Raw genomic sequence first — 19,250 nt, forward strand, 5'->3', positions numbered from 1 at the left:
GAGGAAAGGGAGAGGGAGAGGAGGGGAGGAGGGAGGATAGGTGGAGGGAGAGTAATTGGTGGGACCACACCTATGGTGCATCTTACAAGGGTAGATGTGAATTTTACTAGGTGTAGAATATAAATGTCTTAACATAATAACTAAGAAAATGCTGCAAAGGCTATGTTGACCAGTTTGATGAAAGCATTTCAAATTGTATATAAAACCAGCACATTGTACCCCACGACTGCATTAATGAATCCAGCTAAAAATTAAGAAAATAAAATAAAAAATTTACTTTTGAAATAAAAAATATAGGACATACTTATGAAATTGTATTTATTCCTGGAGGGGAGGTGGATTTATATTTCCATTTATTTGAGAGTCAAGTCAGGTTGTTAAAACTAACTGAAAAGAATATGATTACTAGGAAGGTGCCAGATCACAAGTAGCATCAGAATTCCCCTACCCTATCAGTATAGTTTGAAATAAATAAACAATAAGCCAACCTAGACTTATGACTCCTGTACAGTCCTGGATGGTGGTAGCCATCAGAATGACAGGCACATCGTCCCGGAGCCAGAAGGAACCGTGGAAGCTGTCTTTTCCATGCCTCTGCCTTCTAAACTTTACAACCCTCAGAAAGATGAGACTCCCTTGTCTCTATAAATGTCATCACCCCCCCCCCCACCAAACCTGCTCTTGGCAGTTCAGGAGGGTGTCCTCAAAGTCAGACTTCAGCCTCGGAGACACCTCCAAGGAGAAGCCCTCCAACCGAGTCTCCCACTCTTCCTCATGGACCTGGTCCTCTCTCAGGCTTCCCGGACTTCTCAAGCACTGTGTTCCATCCTGGACTTCTCAAGCACTGTGTTCCATCCTGCACCATCACGCCATCTTAGACGACGGTCTTGCTTTCCTACAGCCCTTCACCTCCACGTTCTACCCCGCCAAGCCCATTCCCACCTTCCAGGTTGCACTGCCTTGTTTATTTAGGGTGCAGCCAAGTGCTCTGCCTCCATTTTCTCATGGACCCTTTTCCCCTTCACCTCAGCACACAGCAAGTATCACCAACAGCAAGCCTGACAGTTACTATTACTGTTAGCCTTACTATTTCATCCCCATAAATCTGCTTAAAACGGCTCTCTCAGGCCACCAACAGCCTCTTCATCCACATACCCGGTGGCCTTTTCTCCATCTCATCCTCATGGACCTCGTATAGGTTACCAGATCCCTGCTTGCTTAAAATTATTTTTTCCTTTGGCTTCGAGGAAAGAAGCCTCTTATCCCAGCCTTCCACAGAGTTCAGAGCCAGAAAGTTAATCAGCACACATGGGTGAACTTGAACTTGAAAATCCAAAGCCCCTTGGCCTGCCTGCTGCTGCCTCTGACCGTTCATCCCAAACCAGGTGACAAAGAACACAGCCTGCCCCTCCATCAGGGCCTTTGCATCTGTGGCCCCTCTTCCTTCCCTGAGAGGACTTCCCTGACCACCCAGAAACACAAAAGCAAAGCTGTGTGGTGCCTCCCCCAGGTTGCTGGATGGTCGACTCCCACACTGCTCACCTGGATCAAGGTCTCCAGCTCCTGGGGACTCACACAGACATGATCCCGCAGGAATTCTGCCTTCTCCAAGGCGATGGTATTCTTCTGGCTGCTCTCAAAGGGCTGCTCTAATGCCCGGAAGACGAGACCGCCGGTGACGAGGTAGACCACCACGACCACAAAGATGGCAACCACTGTCTTCCACTTCATGACGGTCTGCAGGCCCCCCTGGGAGGCGCCTTCCATTCTGGCTACCACCGTGGCTCGGGAGGAAATGGACAGGCGTGGAGCCGCAGGGTGCCCGTTAGTGGTGTTGGCGGCGTTAGTGGCGCTCTTGGGCTGGCAGGCTGGCGCTGCTGCGGGGACGGCCACTGAGGAGTCAGGGTGGGGAGAAGAGAGTTTGTTTATGAATACAAAGCATGAAATTTGTCAGAAACAAAGCACAGATGTCTTCCTTGAGCTTTCAACGTGAGGATTACAAATTGGTTCGCCAAGCCTGCAGTGAGGAAATTTCATCAGCGCTAGGTGCCCATTTGAGTTCTAAAAAATGAGCCCCAGGAGTCCTAATTTCTTTTTCTTTTTTTTTTCCAAAAGAAAAAAGTATTAACTGCATTTGAAATGTTTATATTTTTCTACAAAGGTCCAAATTGGAAAGCCATCTCTCTGTTATTTATAATGCATCTCCTCCCTTAGTTTCCTTGTTTTTGTTTTTTGTTTTTGAGACAGTCTTAAACTCTGTAGCTTAGGTTAAAGTGTCGCGGCATCATCATAGCTCACAGCAACCTCAAATTCCTGGGTTTAAGCAATCCTCTTGCCTCTCGAATAGCTGGGACTACAGGCACCTGCCACAACACCCAGATAATTTTTCTATTTTTAGTAGAGATGGGTTGTCACTCTTGCTCAGGCTGGTCTTGAGCTCCTGAGCTCAGGCTATCCACCCACCTTGGCCCCCAGAGTGCTATGATTACAGGTATGAGCCACTGAGCCCAGCCAATTTCCTTCTTTAAACAATGTATAAGAAATACAACAAATCGCCTTATTTTAAAACAGACATATTGTTCAACTTAGAGAAGAAATAAATAGGAGAAAAATATCCAGCTACTCTATAAAATTACCAAGGACTAAAGAATACCAACAGCAGAGAAGAGATGACCATGTCGCAACTTCAAAAGTCCCTCTTGTCACAAAGCAAAGGAAAAAAGCATGAGTTTGTTATAAGGGAGAAGAACCAAAAATCAGACACAGTAAAGAAGGTTTGGATTTCTGAAGACTATCAATAGTAAAGATAAAGAAAAATGGTTGTAATAATAGAAGGAAACGATGAGTGATGTTTTATGTCAATTAACCTGGTTTCCTGAAAAAAATAATAAAATTAGGTTCTAACTGTATTTCCTAATAGAAAATGTGATGACTTAGATACAATCACTCCAGATCCATTAGTAATAGAATTTTTCTTCTATTGGATGCCATTGGAAAGGAAATTTCTCATGGTTTTCAGAACACAGAGAATTCTCTAAGGTCCCTTTTCTCTGTACAAGCAATTTTATTACCTTGGAAATAAATATGTTAAGCTGGAGGCTTTTCTGTGATGGCAGGAAGCTCAGGATAGCGTCACACACATAATGCTATATCATGCATTACAGAAATCTGGCTCATGCAGCAACAAATGGCCATTGCCTTCAATTTTGTCCTCCCTTCATTATTCTAATTCTTATTACAGACTCCGTCGTGGGGCAGCCCAGCTGTGTAAATCAGGTATTAGGAGATGACAAACCTAATTACCTACATGGGGCAAACTGTCCCACTCCGGTAGGGGCTAAAAACTGCCCAATCTCCGTGCTGGTAAAGCCAAGGAGTGTCACTCCTCGTTCAAAACAACCGTGATCCTGACAACACCTGGGCATAGGGGTGATCACTTAAAAGAATTTTAAATCCACAGACACCTGCCTCTCCTCCCAGACCCTGGAAATCAGCTTTTCTCTTTGAGAAGCAAGCTGAACATCAGTCTTTGATGGTATATTATTCTGCCCAATAAAACTATTCAATGTTAAATTTCCCTCAGACTTACAAGAACACAAATTGTCTGAAATCTTTGACTGAAAGAGCTATAAATTAGAATCAGCAATCTGGGTGTTACGCTCTGGGTAACCCTTCCCTGAAAACGTGGCATTCAGGTCCCTAATTGTCCTTGTTGATGCTGAAAAGGTGAGCCCGTCCAGAGGGGTTTTCTGTCAACATTGCCTGCACTTCCCATGCTTCTGCCTCCTTGTATATCTCACCTCTTGGGCTTTTCCCAATCCTCATGGCCAGCAGCCTCACCCAGGCCACCAATCACGTTTGGCCTGGAGCAATCAATCTAACAGCCTCCTGAGTGACCCCCTGTTTCCATTTGTACCCAGCTTCTGACCTGTAGATCTCAAGTTAAATACCACTTCTGGGACCATCTCCGCCCACCCTAGCAGGCACACACAAAAAGCCTGCAATCCTATCCCAGGACCTATCAATATGTCACCTTGCATGGCGAAAGAAATTTTGTAGATGGGACTAAGTTAAAGATGTTGAGCGGAAAGCTGACCCTGTGTTATCTGGGTGAGCCCAGGGTAACCGCAAAGGTCCTTATAAGAAGGAGGCAGGAGGAACAGAGAGAAAAGCAAATCAAGGACAGGAGCAGGGGCTGGAGCAAGGTAGCCCTAAGACGTGGAATATGGTCCCTCTAGAATCTGGAAAAGTCAGAGAAGGATTTTCTCTAGAGCCCCCCGAGGAACCAGCCTTACTTACAGTTTGATTTTGGCCAGACAAGACTGCTTTTAGACTTCTGACCACCAGAACCTTACAATAATAGATGAATGTTGTTTTCTATCCATAAGATTGTGGCAATTTGTCCCAGGAGCCCCGGGCAACTCATACACTCTGTACTGGATTAGGACTCCCTTGCCCTGCACCCCCTACATGATGCTGCCGATAGAGCCTGTGCCCTTGTCCAGCTTTCCCATGAGACTGAAAGCTCCAGGGGGCAGATGCCCTGTTTACCCTTCACCTCTGAATCCCCAAGGCTTTTTTCACAGTGCCTGGCACACAGTAGGCAGCCAATTATTAAATGAATGAAATAGGAAAATAAGGGATGTTGGCACATCCGAACCACACAGATGTAGATGACCTGCAAACAGAAAACAACTGGACACCCCTGCAATCCTGAACAGCAGGGCCTCAAACACAGTTGCACACTGCCCACACCACAGGCTCTTTGCAGAAATTATTCTTTTGGCCAGTAACTCCCTTCCCACCCTCATCTGCCTGGCAAACGCCCACCCTCCGCAGCCTAAAGCCACCTCCTCCATGAGGTTATCCTGGATTCATCCAGGCACACTCAGTATGCTGATACCCTCCAGTAGGTCAGCTCCAGCTTTCTGGAGTCCGAATGCTCATCTTTTAATCATGGGAGCTCGGTGTTTTGGCACAGCGGCTGGCATAGAGCAAATGTTTGCTTTCTACTGTTGTTGTTGCCATTGTTGTTCTTGACAATTCCTTCAGCTTACACACACAAAGCCTCAACGGAATCACCACTACCCTCAAAAACAAATGCTTATTTAACCCTGAAGGGCACCAGGGGATGTGCCATGGTGGGGATAAGACACAGTCCCCCCAACCCCAGTCTCAGAGAGTTGCCAGTCTACTTAAGAACACGCCACAGGGCCGGGTAACGACATGAGCTTAAAGCACCATCAAGTGACAAACAAGGGCCTGAGCCTGGGCGCCAGTTGGAGCCAGGCCTTCATCACTGACCCACATCATGGAAGGTTCCAGAGCTGCTAGCATCCCTGAGGTGGGGCAGAGTCAGACTTGAGAAAGGTCTTTCCAGGCCAGGTCCTGATACCAGGACCTGCTAAGAGGCTGTCCCTGGGAGCAGAATATGAACAGAATCCACCAACTCCTGAGCTTCCAGAACACGAGAGCAAAAACCAGAGTTTCAGCCCCACACCTGTCAGTGACTGGCTGACCTTGAAACTTTCATTTAGGTTTTCTGTTTATCTGTGAAAAATACAGATGCTTTTTCAAAAAAATAAATAAATAAATAAACTCTCCCTGAGGTTCTTGGGAACAGCAAATGAGCCGCCCCGTCATATGACTGAAGCGTATTTGTAGATGTCAAGGGTGCCAGCAGGGACCTCAGAACATTACAAAGCCTTTTCTGCATTTGAGTCAGTCGCTTTAGCAAATGTGACTGCACACTTCAATGACTGGAAATGATTTGGATTGTGCTTACATTGGACAAATTTCCAAAGGGTATTTTAATCCATTTCTTCTCCTCAGACACCACAGTACCTCTCACTCTAATGCACACCCCTGTGACCGGGATGTGCCGTGACATGGAACCAGCAAAGAAGCAAAACCGAGCAGATGGTGATGAGGATGGTGGCGGCAATGGCGATGAAGGTGACGGGAACCCTCACTGCTTACCTAACAAGCGCTGCCTTGTGCCTGTCACTCTGGAAGATTCTGCTTACACAGCTGCATGTGGTCCTCACTATGAGGTATCACCACCCCGTGTGAGGCCAGGTCCTCTCAGAAGCAGGTGCCAAGAGGGGACTAAATGTATATAAATGTTATTAGGGGAAAAGCACTTGTGACCACAAGCCAAGGAGAGAGGGAAGAGAGGATGGGGAAAGGATCCTAAAGCACCCGCAGTCTAAGGAAGTTTGGCAAGGCCTTCGAGGAGTTCTTTAGCCAAAGTCAGCTGTCCGAGGAGTCCTCTGTCTCCTGGGGACAATCCTGCCGTGGCATCCTTGCTGCCCTCTGTCACCCACTGGAAGCAGCTCATGGGAAATGTGCCTGTGATGCATGTCCAGCAGTGACTTCAGGGCAGCAGTGGGGACCCTTGGCAGTGGCTCTGCCAGCACTTGTTCCCAGCCCTACACAGCCCCACTTCACAGGTAAAGAAACTGAGACCCAGACCGATTAAAGAGTTAAGCCAGGATCCAGTGGCCAGAAAGTGGAGAGGCCAGGATTAAAACTGGAATAATCTGACTTCAAAGTCTAGTCCTTGGAGCACAGGAAGAGGAAAATGGGAAACAAAGCGGTTCCAGGTGGAACAGCCTTTTAACAAAGTACGAGAAAGGCATTTCACACAGGCGGTCTGACGACTTCAGACCCTGAGCAGCAACGGAGATCCTATGAAGTGGATGGACAGATCCTATAATGTCCAGCAGAAAAGTATTTGGCAGCACAAGTGCTGCCAAGAGTTGATGAGAAAGGAAATGTTGGAACACTTCTGTCTCCAGCTCATTTCCATTTTTAAATGTTTCCTCAGGAATGTTGACACATTTCATTTTTACCTAAATGTGGGTGGATGTTGGAGGTGGAAATCTGCTTTTTGGGGAGGTTGAACAAGTTCTGAATAATTCTATATTACTCAGGCTTTCTCGGGCCTCATAGATTTCACTGCATCATCCATCCATTCATGCATTCAATCAACAAACACGAGCTCTCCTGGCACCAAGCTTGGCACCGTTAGTGTCAGTGGGAGAACTGACAAAGATCTCCTGCATGTGTGAATCTATTTTATCTTCACCAAATCGTCTATGGAGGGCAGTCCCCACTGTCCCCCTCACTCAATCTGTCCCCACTGAAAGATAAGGAAACAAGCCCAGAGGGTGACATTGACTAAACTATCACAAGCTAATAAGCAGCAGCATCCTTGAATTCACCTGAAACAAATGGCATCTGAAGGATTCAGAGTCCCTTGGAAACCTGAAATGCAGCCACCTCAGAGGTGCCACTGCCACACAGCAACATGACTCTGCCTATCGACCCAGGCAAAGTACAACTGTGACTGCAGACTCACTGACAAGAGAAAAAGAACACCCTCCTCGCACCTCCCCACCCCTACAGCACTACCCCCAGGTCGGGAATCACTCCAGAGCCACCGGCACTGATGCTCAGAGCTTCCAAAGAGTCACAGGTTACAGCACAGCCTGTAGTCTCCAAAAGGCTCCTCTGGGCTTAGGCAGACTTCAGGGTGGGGTCAGGGGGAAAGTGTTAGGAAGAGGGCAGGAGACACCAGTCCACAGCTGACACTGCAGCTTCTAGGACAGACACAGTGTGTGTGCCCCTCTTATTCCTGACATGCACTGGCCAAATCTTGTTTTTCCTGTTGCCGTGTGACAGCCCAGCCGTACCTTAAAGGTGGTTACGCTGTCCCTGGTGAGAATGGTGGTAATGCTCACTCCAGGCACACTATGTGAGCAAGCCGTACTCCCAAAGTGCCACCCAGGAGAGTCTCTGCCTTCTTGCCCTCTTTAAAACGTCAGCCCACACTCCCAGATGGAAGAGACCAAACACCAGGACTCCAAGGAGCCAGGAAAAAAAGGAAACAAGGCTGACAGGAGGGAGAGGGAGCTAGAACGGGCTGCTGCCTGCTCTCACATCTGTCCGTGCCTCTCTCCCTGGTCCAAACCCTCTTCTCCTCTCACCTGAATTGCTGGAACAGCCTCCAGTCCTGTCCCCCTCCAATCCATCCTCCACAGCCCACCACAGGCGCTCTCTCAGGTGTGAATCTGGTCACATCCACCCCTGCTTAAGACCCCCTGAAGACTGCGTGGAGATGCAAAGTAATGTGCATTCTCCATGGTTTGCTGCCAGACTGCCTTCCAGGGCCTGGCACCGGCCTATTTCCCCAGCCTCACCTGTCGCCACGCCCCACAAGCAACCTTTGCCCCAACCAAACCCAGAAGCACCAAGCCTGCTCCAGCCTGTCCCAGAGAAACAGGTCTTGATTCCCAGATTCCTCTTTCCCCTTAACTCTTTTTTTGACTGATTTCTTCTCATACTTCACAATTCACCGCTGGTGTCACCACCTCCAAGAAGTCCTCCCTGAGTGCCCACCTCCCAGTAGGATCAGATCCGCTTCCTCTATGTCTCAATGTAGACTTTAGCAGAGTGCCTGTAACTAAGAGACTTTTATTACAGCTCCTTCCATTCCTGAATCTGTTAGTTCATCCATCCATGCCCTGGGCCAGCAGTTACGATATCAAGTTCATACATCTGTCCAAAAGGAAATCTGACTGCACAGTTCATCTAGAACAGCAATTCTCAACCTGTGGGTTGCGACCCACAGGAACTGTATTAAAGGGCTGCAGCATTAGGAAGGTTGAGAACCACTGATCTAGAAGATAGAAGCAATGCTGGTACTGTTGTGGGGTTTTACTTTCCACAGACAGACATCAAGAATTGAGGTGTTAAAGTTCTCAGAAAGTAAATGATCCAAGGAAGGCTCTTCACAGTTTATACAACTGCTAGAGAGGATGAGAAAGGAGACAGCAGTAATGCACTTTGCTGTGCTCCTAACACTCAGTTCTGGCCTTTCTTAATCTCTTACAAAAGGCTAGAAGGTTCTCTTTTATTCGTGGGTACAAAATACTTTGTAGGTTAAAAAAAAAAAATCATCCTTGGTGAATCACTTCTCTGATAGCAGGCAGACAGAAATTCCCTCTGCCTTCTTAGAGTGCTTCTGATAAGGACCAAACTGCATGAACTCAGACTGGAAGACCCCCAAAATGGAATCCCATTATTCCACCCTCCAGCCCAGGGAGAGCACAAAGAGAGCTGAGCTCATTTAGGGTGACTTTCTTCTCAGTACTAATAAGTAAATGGTTTCTCCTAATCATCCCCCAAATCTCTTCTTCTATTTATAAACCAAGGGCATGGCACAAAGTCAGGGTCCTTTCCACCAGCAGACAAGGCCCAGAAAATGAGGCTGTCAGGATGGGGGAAACAGAGGAAGGGAGGACTTCAGTAGCCATCCAGTCCTCACCACAAGTTTAAGTTCCATGAGAGTCCCGCCCTCCCCATTCAGCAGGGCTCCTAAGAACGAGAGTCCTCTATCTGGACCTCCCTCCTTCCTGCTGGAAAGGTACAGAAGTTGCGTATTGGGAATCTCCAACATAATAATTTTGCTCAATGCCTAGTTCAAAGCAAGTCCTCAATCAACAGAACTATCCACATCATGAAGAAATGGAGAGGACTGTGTGCTCTATGAGAACAACCGCAGGCGTCATCAGGAGCTGGAGAGGACTATGAGGTCTATGAGGACAACTGCAGCAGAGTGCACAGGCTGCACTGGGCATGGGCACAGGGTACAGAGAGGCATGAAGAGGGAGTGATCAACTCACCAAAGAGGAGACCAGACAAACTTCACAGACAAGAAGCCCACTTGTGTGGAGAGAGGATTAAGCACCTGCCAGAGGGGGAGGGGAGGCAGAGGGGAAGTATAGGCGAAACGCCGATATGCCTCTGGCCAAAAAAGCCATTTGAGAGAGAGCAGTGAAAAGACTTTGTGCAAGCATATTTGTAAGAAACTGAGGCAGAATCCCATATGGCCAGGTTAGTTGTGGGCCTAACATGACCAAGGCTTTGGCTGGAATAGCATTTCCAGACTGCGTTAAGGAATTAAGGTTGACTTTATAAGGCCAATGAAAAAGCCCTTTGGAAAACTGGCTAGATACCCATCAGTAACCTTTCCTGATCTGTGGTAAGTGACAAAGGTCGCTTGCTGACAGGTCCAGGAATGGAAATGTGCTAGGGGACCTCAAGACAAGAGGAATTTACCCAATGCATACAGGTATCTAATGGCACAGATGAAACCTGGGCTCATGAAAGGCTTTTGAGAAGTCCAGCCTGAGAATTCCTTATAAAAGGTTCCAAACCCCACCCCCCACTCCTGACTTAAGGCCTACATGGGAACAGAGGTTTGCACACAAATTCCTATATGCCCAAGAAGTTTCTCTATGCTTTGCTTAAAGATTGGAAGTAACTGCCTCCAAATGGCATGGTCAGTAGAACATGTCTCTTTCCCCCGTAGCCTCAGGCTTCATCAGATAAGAACAAAGAAAGTAACAACTGATAACATGTTCTTCATTAAGTTATGTTAAACCGGGTTATGTTGAAAGGATTATGCTTAAAGGTGTATGTTGGGTGGATTATCAGATTACCAGGAAGAAGCTACTTACAGGGCGGGGGGGTCATAAGATGTTTAAATGGATTAATGAAGTCATTGATGTCCAATGCGCATGTGCAGAGGGATTGTAATCAATGTTAATGAGATCACTGCTGTATAGTGCGCATGCACAAGATTGCCTATATAAACCAACAGCGAATAAAGAAGCTCGCCATTTTGCCTGAGCGAGCAGATGGTCACCTTTATTTAAAACACAATTTCAATAAGCATGCTTATTCTTTGTGACATCCCTTTTCCGTGAGACCCTCACAGCAACAGGGAAGACAAAGAAGAAGGCAGAGGAGCAAGAGAGGGCAACGAGTTACTCAGCCATGAATCAGCTGGGACGTTTGGGAACTCATGCTAGGTCTGTGTGTCAGGACTGGAGGCTGTGAAGATAGATAACACCAAAATAAAGCTGAGGAGGCAGGCAGGGGGGAGCACGAGGGTCTTGTTAGTCTTATTAATGCCTATGGGAGGCCATCAAGGCTAGCTCAGGGGAAGAGCCGGGGGTCAGATTTGGTTTTAGCAAGCTGACTCTGTTAGCACAAGCGAGAGACCAACAGCAGGGAGTGTGGGTGGGTGTTTGCTGCAATAGATTATGGGGCTTCAATTCAGGCTATAGCAAGGAAGTAAATCTATAGGTCCTGGTGATAGATGGAAAGGAAGAAGTCCAGAGCACGAGGGTCTGGGATGACTCCAGTATCTGTCTTGTAAGAGCATGGTGTCCTTTAAGACAGAAACAACACAGGGGACAGGTTTGCAGTCCCTGTGTCCCATCTAGGCAGAGCTACCCAGTAGGCATTAGGCACAAGGGACTTGAACTCAGGAGAAAAATCTAGCTGGATCCCTGGTTCTGAGAGTGGTAAGTACATAAGTGATATTGGAGCAATAGGACAGGGTGAACTGGCCCAGAGGGACACGTAAAATGAGAAGAGAGTTGGAAGATGGTGCTCAAGACAGCGACATTTAAGGGATAACAGAGGGACGTGCACAAAGAAGAAAGAGGAAGAGTGAGAGAGGAAAAGGGAACAGCCAGGATGTGGCTTCCTGGGCGGCAGCTTCAAGGGGATACGTCTTATCCTGGGCTCTGCTCCAGCAGCATTTCCTAGGCCTGTCCTGGGAGGTCTCAGTGTGTGCCTGATGCCTGCAGGACTATCCTGTAGTATCAATCTGCTGCTTCCGACACCTTCTCTGTCTGGCTGCCAGGAAACCCTCTTCAACAGAAGGCCTGTTCCCTTCCAGAACTTCTGGGCATTTTATCTTACTCCTGGTAGCAGATGCGATGTCTTTACAGCTCCAATGAAATGAACCCTCACCCTCCTACCAGGGCACAAAAAGCCCTGGGCCAGAGGGATTCCTTGTATGGGTAGAGGTTAGCAGAACGGCCCAGGTATTTCCCACATGCGTCTTTCAGGCTCCAAAGCTGCCCATGGTTCTCCCAACAGACCCAACTCTACCATGTTGATGAGAGGGACTCATCTGGTCTGACTTCATGGTCAAGTCACTGAAGGTGCACAGCCACAGCTCATGTGTCTTATCCTAAAATGCTTCCTGAACATCAAATTTTGTCTCTGACCCTAAGTTCTTTCCTCCGCCATTCAAATGAACTAAAGCAGGTTTAAGAGGAACAATCTTTTCCTCTCCTTGGGATTAAAAATAATATAAGCAATTGCAATTCCTAAAATATCTCCTTCCCCTGGGGCCAAGTATTTTAAATCCTATTGTCAAGGTAATTTCTTTGAGATGGAGGTCTGCCTTTCCTGGGTGTCTGGTAGAAAGTAGTTACTTCTTCTCACTGGACTCCCACAGGGGTCCCCTCTCCACCAGGCTGCAGTTAGCAGGCAGATGATCCCTCTAGAATTCCCATCTTGCTCCTGCTTAAAACCCCACAACCACGCACCTGCCTCTGTCCGTGGCCTGCAGTGTCCCATGTGCTCAGGGCGCATCTCACTTCTCCAGCCCTCCCCTCCCCACATGCTGCTCTCCCAGTCCAGCTAACTCCCTTCAGCATCCACAGTCACAAACATACAGAGCATGAGTGGCTGTCCTGTGCTCATCAATTACTTCCTACAGATCCACAGTTGAAAACAAACCTGAAAAATAATTTTAGCCTATTACAGAGAAAGAGGCTATGACTTTAAGTCCAGGACCCATCCTACTGCCTCATTCCCTAACCTTAGGGGATCTGCTCATTGCATCCTACCCAATAACAGTGACACAGGTAGCCAGAGGTATGTCAATAAATTCTGCCAAATATATGTCAGAGCAAAAAATACACCGTGGTGATGAGCACACTAACAGTTTACAGTGATGGAAAGGAGGAGCATTTAGAAACTTGATGTGTCACTCATGCACTTCCCCAACCAATGCGTGCCTGCTGTGTGCCAGGAATCATGCCAAACTCCACACCTGTGTCCGGGCTGCCAAGCCACTACCCACCAGAAGGCTGCAGGAACCAATTCTTAGAAATGCAGAGCCAGTGAAGCCACTCCGTGCTGACCTCCCTTCTGCTCTCAGCTTCCTCTCCTCTGATCCAGCCTTCCTTCTCCTCACCCCCAGCCCCCAAAACATCTCAAAGATCCACATCCACTGAGGGGCCCCTGCTGCAGAACTGAAGACCTTCCCTCACCTTCTCCCTGGGCATCTGAGCTTTCCCTGAAGACACTGTGCTGTGAGTGTGGCTTCCATACTCTTGCCAATTGGTCATTTGCTACAGAAAACTCCCAGAGGGCATAAACTCCTGAAAAGAGACTCTAGGAAACCAAGGGAAGTCCTCTGGAAATGGCTGTAGATATGATCCGGAAAGGGAGAAGCCCACAGAAGCCGGGGGGGGGGGGGTGCAGTGGACAAAACAGATCTGGGTGACCTTGATGGGGCACCAAAGTCATCCACTACAACTGCCCCTGCCCCATGGTCACATCCTGGACCTTGGGGATCTTGTCATCAGGAGAGCTGTTCTTGTCCCAGTAATACCCAAATAAAGAAGCTATGACTGCTATGGTCTGAAAGTTTGCGTTGCCCCCATCCCCCACCCCCCCTGCCCAAGTTCATACATTGAAACCTAACCTCCAGGGTAAGGGCCTTAGAAGGTGGGGCTATTGGAAAGTGATAAAGCCATGGGGGTGCAGTCCTGATGAATGGTATCAATGCCTTTATAAAGTGCCCCAGCCCCCACCACCACCACATGAGCACGTGGCCAGAAGGCAGCTGTCCATGATACACTGGGCAATGGGTCCTTGCCAGAGACCGAATCTGCCTAGATAATCCTGAACATCTCTGTCTCCAGAACTGTGAGAAGCTAATTTTTGTTGTTCAAAAGCACCCACTCTGTGCTGATTTGTTATATACAGCAGCACGAGAGACTAAGACATGGGCTTGCACGCGCTGCCCTTCCAGCTAACTCCCCTGATTACCTCCACGCCCCTTCCTGCCTCTGCCGTCTCCTCTCCATCGTGCCCTCCCCGTGCTCCCTTTCTCTTCCCCACTCAGCCTAGGTTCCATGTTCAACACCTCATTTCAGCTGGCTCCTTTTGTGTTCTCCTGTAGCTCCCCAGAATACCCCTCTGTGGGGCCTCCCCTCTGCTCAGAGTACACATCCAGGCTGCTGAACACTGCTACAAAAATTGAACAGACTCACAGATGGCTGTCACTCTGAATCCACAGTTTTCTTCCTCAACTGGCCCTTGATGCCCCCCACAGCAGTGCTGCACTGTTTCCCTGCCCAGAGACAGCTGTCACAGTAAATGTCCTGAGGACGTTAAGGTGCACCTCGCTAAACCATGTCCAGAAATCCTACGCTGCCAGATAGATATTTACTTTACAAAGGTATATTCTGCAGAAAGCATTTAAACAGCACGTTCTGTGTGCAATCTGAAATGAACTTTGGTTTCTACTTACATGTTTTTTAAAGCCCATATAAGTAGAAACGTGTGTACACCCGTGCGCCCTTCTCCCCGGGTCACTGAGACGGAGGCTCAACGCCCGGCACATTCTGCTCTGCGAGCAGCCTCAGCCACCTCTACCTGCCGACATAGCTGCTCGGTGCTCCTGGCTCATTTCATAGCCACTGAAACCTCCTATCAAAAACTTAAATGGGAAAAAAAGTTAAAATGGTTCTGGCTTCACGGTGCCTGCTAAGTCACAAAAATAAACAAGATCCTTCAAAGGGAGAAGACAGTTTCTACAAAACAGTTTTGCAGTCATCCCCCTCCAGGTGATTTCCTCTAACGGGTTCCCCTAATGCATAGCAGGGCTGCTGACATCAGCAACGTTTCTGTGATTTACTGCAAGTGCGGCTATCAGAGGCTGGGAAGGGGTGCAGGTTAGAGACAGAGAGAAACCTAAAAGGGAAAAGAATACCCCATTATTCCTCATGAGGCGAGGGAGGCAGCGGCGTAGAACGTGAACACATCCATTCATCTGAAGACTGGGACGTGTTTTGAAATATACATAGCACTTATTAGTGAAGTCTTCAAGGAATCAACAGACTTACTAAAAAAAATTGGGGGGGGTGGCGCCTGTGGTTCAAGGAGTAGGGCGCTGGCCCCATATACCAGAGGTGGCAGGTTCAAACCCAGCCCCCGCCAAAAACTGAAAAAAAAAAAAAAACACTTGGGAAAGTGGATTCCCTTCAATAAAACAGCGTGGTATACTCTCAGTAACACCTAGGTTTGGAGGGTAAAATTGGGTTTAATTAAGACAAGAGTCAGTGCTGCCAGGGAAAATCTCAGGGCTGACCCAGCCTTCTGGGGGATTTTCCACACCAGAGAAAACTGGACCTGCTAGCTAGACCAAGACCTCACTCCAACCCTGAAAATATCTTTTCTCACTGGCAATTTCTCCTGCCAGAGAGTAAGCTCCTCTCTGGATGCCCAGGAGCGTGGGCCCTTTCAACTCTGAATCTCCCATACTCCCTCTCCAGTGCACAGCAGATACCAAGAGTTCAATTAATGTTCATGGAATGAATTCAGCAAATGTTTGCTGAGACCTATTATGCTTCCAGCACCAGGCGGCACCAAGGTGATGAGCAGAATCCCTGCTGTCCAGAAGCTAACCAAGGTAAAAGAACGGGGTGTGATGGATGAGGGGTGGAAACTTCACCTCCACCCCCAGGTAATTCAGAAGAGACCCAGCACTCAAGACCTGGAAGAGGCATCCAAAATCTCAGAGAGCGAACAGGCCCTTGCATGGATCATTTGGAAGTCTGCCAAGCTGTTACACGGTCCTCACGCTGTTCGTAAAGCAGGTCATAAAGCAAAGGGTGTACACAGACGTTTGCTCCACACCACTTCTCCACCATGAGAAAGGGTTCCTTCCCCTAGACCTCAGAACCAAATCAGTTACCCAAGGAAAATCACCAAGTGATAAGTTAGCCACAACGAAGCAGCCATTGTAAACATATTAATATTTCCTTTCAAGGAACTCAGGAGAGCCACGGGACACTATTTGGAAATCTAGGACAGATATTGAATACTGGCAAATAACAGAGTTCACTTAGTGTAGAATGAAAGTGCTACAGGCACTCAGCTCTCCATTGAAATGAATGTTAATTTTCAATGCAAGATCCTTGTGAATAGCAAAGGTTGGGGGAGAAAAAAATATCTCCGTAGGTAATATCTATGAACCTTTGGGTTCAGATGCTAGCCAAAGATAGGAAAGCTTAGCTGATATTTTATAACAGTTCATTATGTCCACTTCGGACCCTACTTACACTTAATTGCTTCGAAACTGCCTCAGAAGAAGTCATGGGCAAGTTGTGTGGTCTTCTCTATCTCATAGAAAGGAGGAGAAAAGAAAGCATAGAAACTGGTGTGACCAATTAAAATAGCACACGGCTCAGCCCAGCCATTTGGAATTTGTGGGCATGCCTGAGAGCTCTCTACCATTTATAGATTTTGAATGGCCCCTCAGAAGCCAGGACACACAGGCTGCCGTAACTGAGAAGTGCCCAGCTCAGCAAAGTCACGTGTGTCACAGGCAAATGGAGTTAAGTACGTGGCGCCACAGGCATGGCCACATGTGCCACACCACCCGATTCACTGAGGACTCCCACGTGAGGCCCCCTCCATGGCATTCTCTAAGTTGTATGTATACCATAGGCACTGGGTAGTTTCTTTCCAATCAGGTATCAACGTCAGCTGATTTTTCCCACAGCATATAACGCAGTTTCCCTGAACCAGAATCTGATGAGGGCCTACTATGCGTTCAGCACCCTCTGAGGTGTTCAACACCCTCTGAGGGAATGAACTACCACCAGAAATAACTTCCTTCAAGGCTGGCTTTCCTCATTGGCCCTAGGGTCTAAACCCAGAAGTAGATCATATGATTGTATCTAGTCAGGGTGGAGTGCCACTTTAGGTGTGTGTGGCAAAATTCACAATACATAAAATTCACCATTTTAGCCATTTTCAAGTGTGTGATTCAATTGGGGCTGCCAGATCCAGGAAGCAAAAGTGCAGGGCACATAGTTAAATATGAATTTCAGATCAAGAACAACAACAATTTTAGGGTAATTACATTCCATGCAATAATTATATTCAGTGCAAACAAATACACTCTGAAGTTTTTTCTGAAATTCGAATTTAACTAGTATCAAATACTTTATCTGCCAACTCTATGTTAAGGGACAGGAGAAGCTCAGCCACCCATCACCTAACATAATCAGCTGAAGAGGTAGTGAAGCAGGAAACTGGGTGATACTGGTTGTAAAACTGCATAAAAACCACCAGGCTTTCTCCCCTGTCACTCCACCAAACTGCTCTTCAAAAGATCTCCACTGTCTCCACGTGGCCGAGTCCCAGTGACACCATAGCAGCCACGTGGTACATGACCTTTCTGCAACATTCTACACAGAAGACCTTGCTCCTTCTTAAAATGCTCCCCACTGACAGCTCAGTGACAGCACACTCTCAACATGCTCTTCACCCTCTCTACTTGGGCCTTTTTAAATCCATTCTGCAGACTCTTTTGTTTTTGAGACAGAGTCTCATTTTGTCACCATCAGTAGTATGTTAAGGCGTCACAGCTCACAGCAACCTCAAACTCTTGGGCTCAAGCGATTCTCTTGCCTCAGCCTCCCAAGTAGCTGGGCCTACAGGCTCCTGCCACAACCCCAGGCTATTTTTTGAGATGAGGTCCTGCTCTGGCTTAGATTGGTCTTGAACCTGTGAGCTCAGGCAATCCACCTGCCTTGGCCTCCCAGAGTGCTAGGATTACAGGCGTGAGCCACCGCACCCGGCCTGCAGACTCTTCTACCTAAATATTGGGCTTTCATGGGTTACTTCCTGGATGCCTTTGGATCTATAGCCGCTCCCTGAATAATCTCTGCTCACTTACTGATGATTCCTAGATCCATACAGCTAGACCTAAAACGTCCTTGGAACTCCAGCTGCACACACTCAATTGCCTACTGGGAAGTTCCTTTGTTTCGTTGTTGTTGTTGTTGTTGTTTGTTTGTTTTGTTCGTTGTTGTTTTTTGTTTTTTCTCAATTTATTTTTTTAATTTTATTTTTTTTTATTAAATCATAACTTTGTACTTTGATGCATTGGGGAGTTCCTTTGGATACCTCAGTTGTATAATAAAGAAAGCTCTCTGGCTCGGCGCCCATGGCTCAAGTGACTAAGGCGCCAGCCACGTACACCTAAGGTGGCGGATTTGAAACCCCAGCCCGGACCCACCAAACAACAATGACGGCTGCAACCAAAAAATAGCCGAGTGTTGTGGCAGGCACCTGTGGTCCCAGCTACTTGGGAGGCAGAGGCAGGAGCCTCGCTTGAGCCCAGGAGTTGGAGGTTGCTGTGAACTGTGATGCCACAGCACTCTACCCACGGGGACAGCTTGAGGCTCTGTCTCAAAAAAAAAAAAGAAAGAAAGAAAGAAAGATAGCTCTCAGAATGATGCTCAAGACAAAAAGGCAAGACCCTGAGACCCCCTTACTTTCTCTTCTCCCTCTCCTCCCAATAGTTCTGTCATGTCTACCACCAACATAGACTTAGAAACAACCCGCTGCCCTCTGTCTCCCCACCCTTCTCTCTCCTGCACTTCAGCCACACACAGCCTCCTCTCAGGTCTCCTCACTTCCACTGTCCCCCCTCCCCATCCACTTCCACATAGCAGCCAGAAAAACCTTTTCAAGACATAAATCATCTCAAATCCCTCCCTGCTCACACCATTCACAGCCTCCCACCACTGCATCCAGACTAAAATGCAAGCCCCTCACCAGGGCTCCCACAGTCTGAGAGCAGGGCCCATGCCCTCCTAATTTTCATCTCACAACACACCCCTTCACCTTTCTTATTCCAGCTTCCAGTCAGTTCCCATTTAGTTTACCTGCAGTTTCCTTCTGTCTAGAAAATCCCTCCCCCAACTCTTCCCATGGCTGGCTCCTTCCCATCCTTCGGGTCTCAGATGAAATGTTACCACCTTAGTGAGGTCTCTTCTGACCTCTCTAAATTAACCAACCTGAGGTCTCTTCTGACCTCTCTAAATTAACCAACCCAGGGTAGTTAATTGTGTGTCTCCTTGAACTAAATTAACCAACCCAGGGTAGTTAATTGTGTGTCCCCTTGTTGACTGGGCAACAGAAAGCCCAGATACTTGGTCAAACATTACTCTTGGTATTTCTGTCAGGGTGCTTTTGCATGAGATGAACATTTCAATCAGTGGACTGAGCAAAGCAGATTGCCCTCCCTGATGTGTGTGGCTGGAATCAAATCAGTTGGAGGGCTAAACAAA

General features: G+C 47.6%; 1 protein-coding gene across 2 annotated transcripts in view; it reads right to left on the bottom strand.

Moving 5' to 3' along the window:
• The window catches only part of KCNK10 (potassium two pore domain channel subfamily K member 10), a 136,182-nt gene that overhangs the window by 73,945 nt on the left and 42,987 nt on the right, over window positions 1-19,250 (bottom strand). For both annotated transcript variants that reach the window (XM_003786965.2, XM_003786964.2), the window contains exon 2: window positions 1,543-1,892. In XM_003786965.2, coding sequence (XP_003787013.1) covers window positions 1,543-1,892 — 350 coding nt within the window. The remainder of the gene's footprint in view (window positions 1-1,542; window positions 1,893-19,250) is intronic.

This window comes from Otolemur garnettii, unplaced genomic scaffold (genome assembly GCF_000181295.1).
Source record: "Otolemur garnettii isolate 467f Iridium unplaced genomic scaffold, OtoGar3 scaffold00020, whole genome shotgun sequence".
Classification (NCBI taxonomy): Eukaryota; Metazoa; Chordata; class Mammalia; order Primates; family Galagidae; genus Otolemur; species Otolemur garnettii.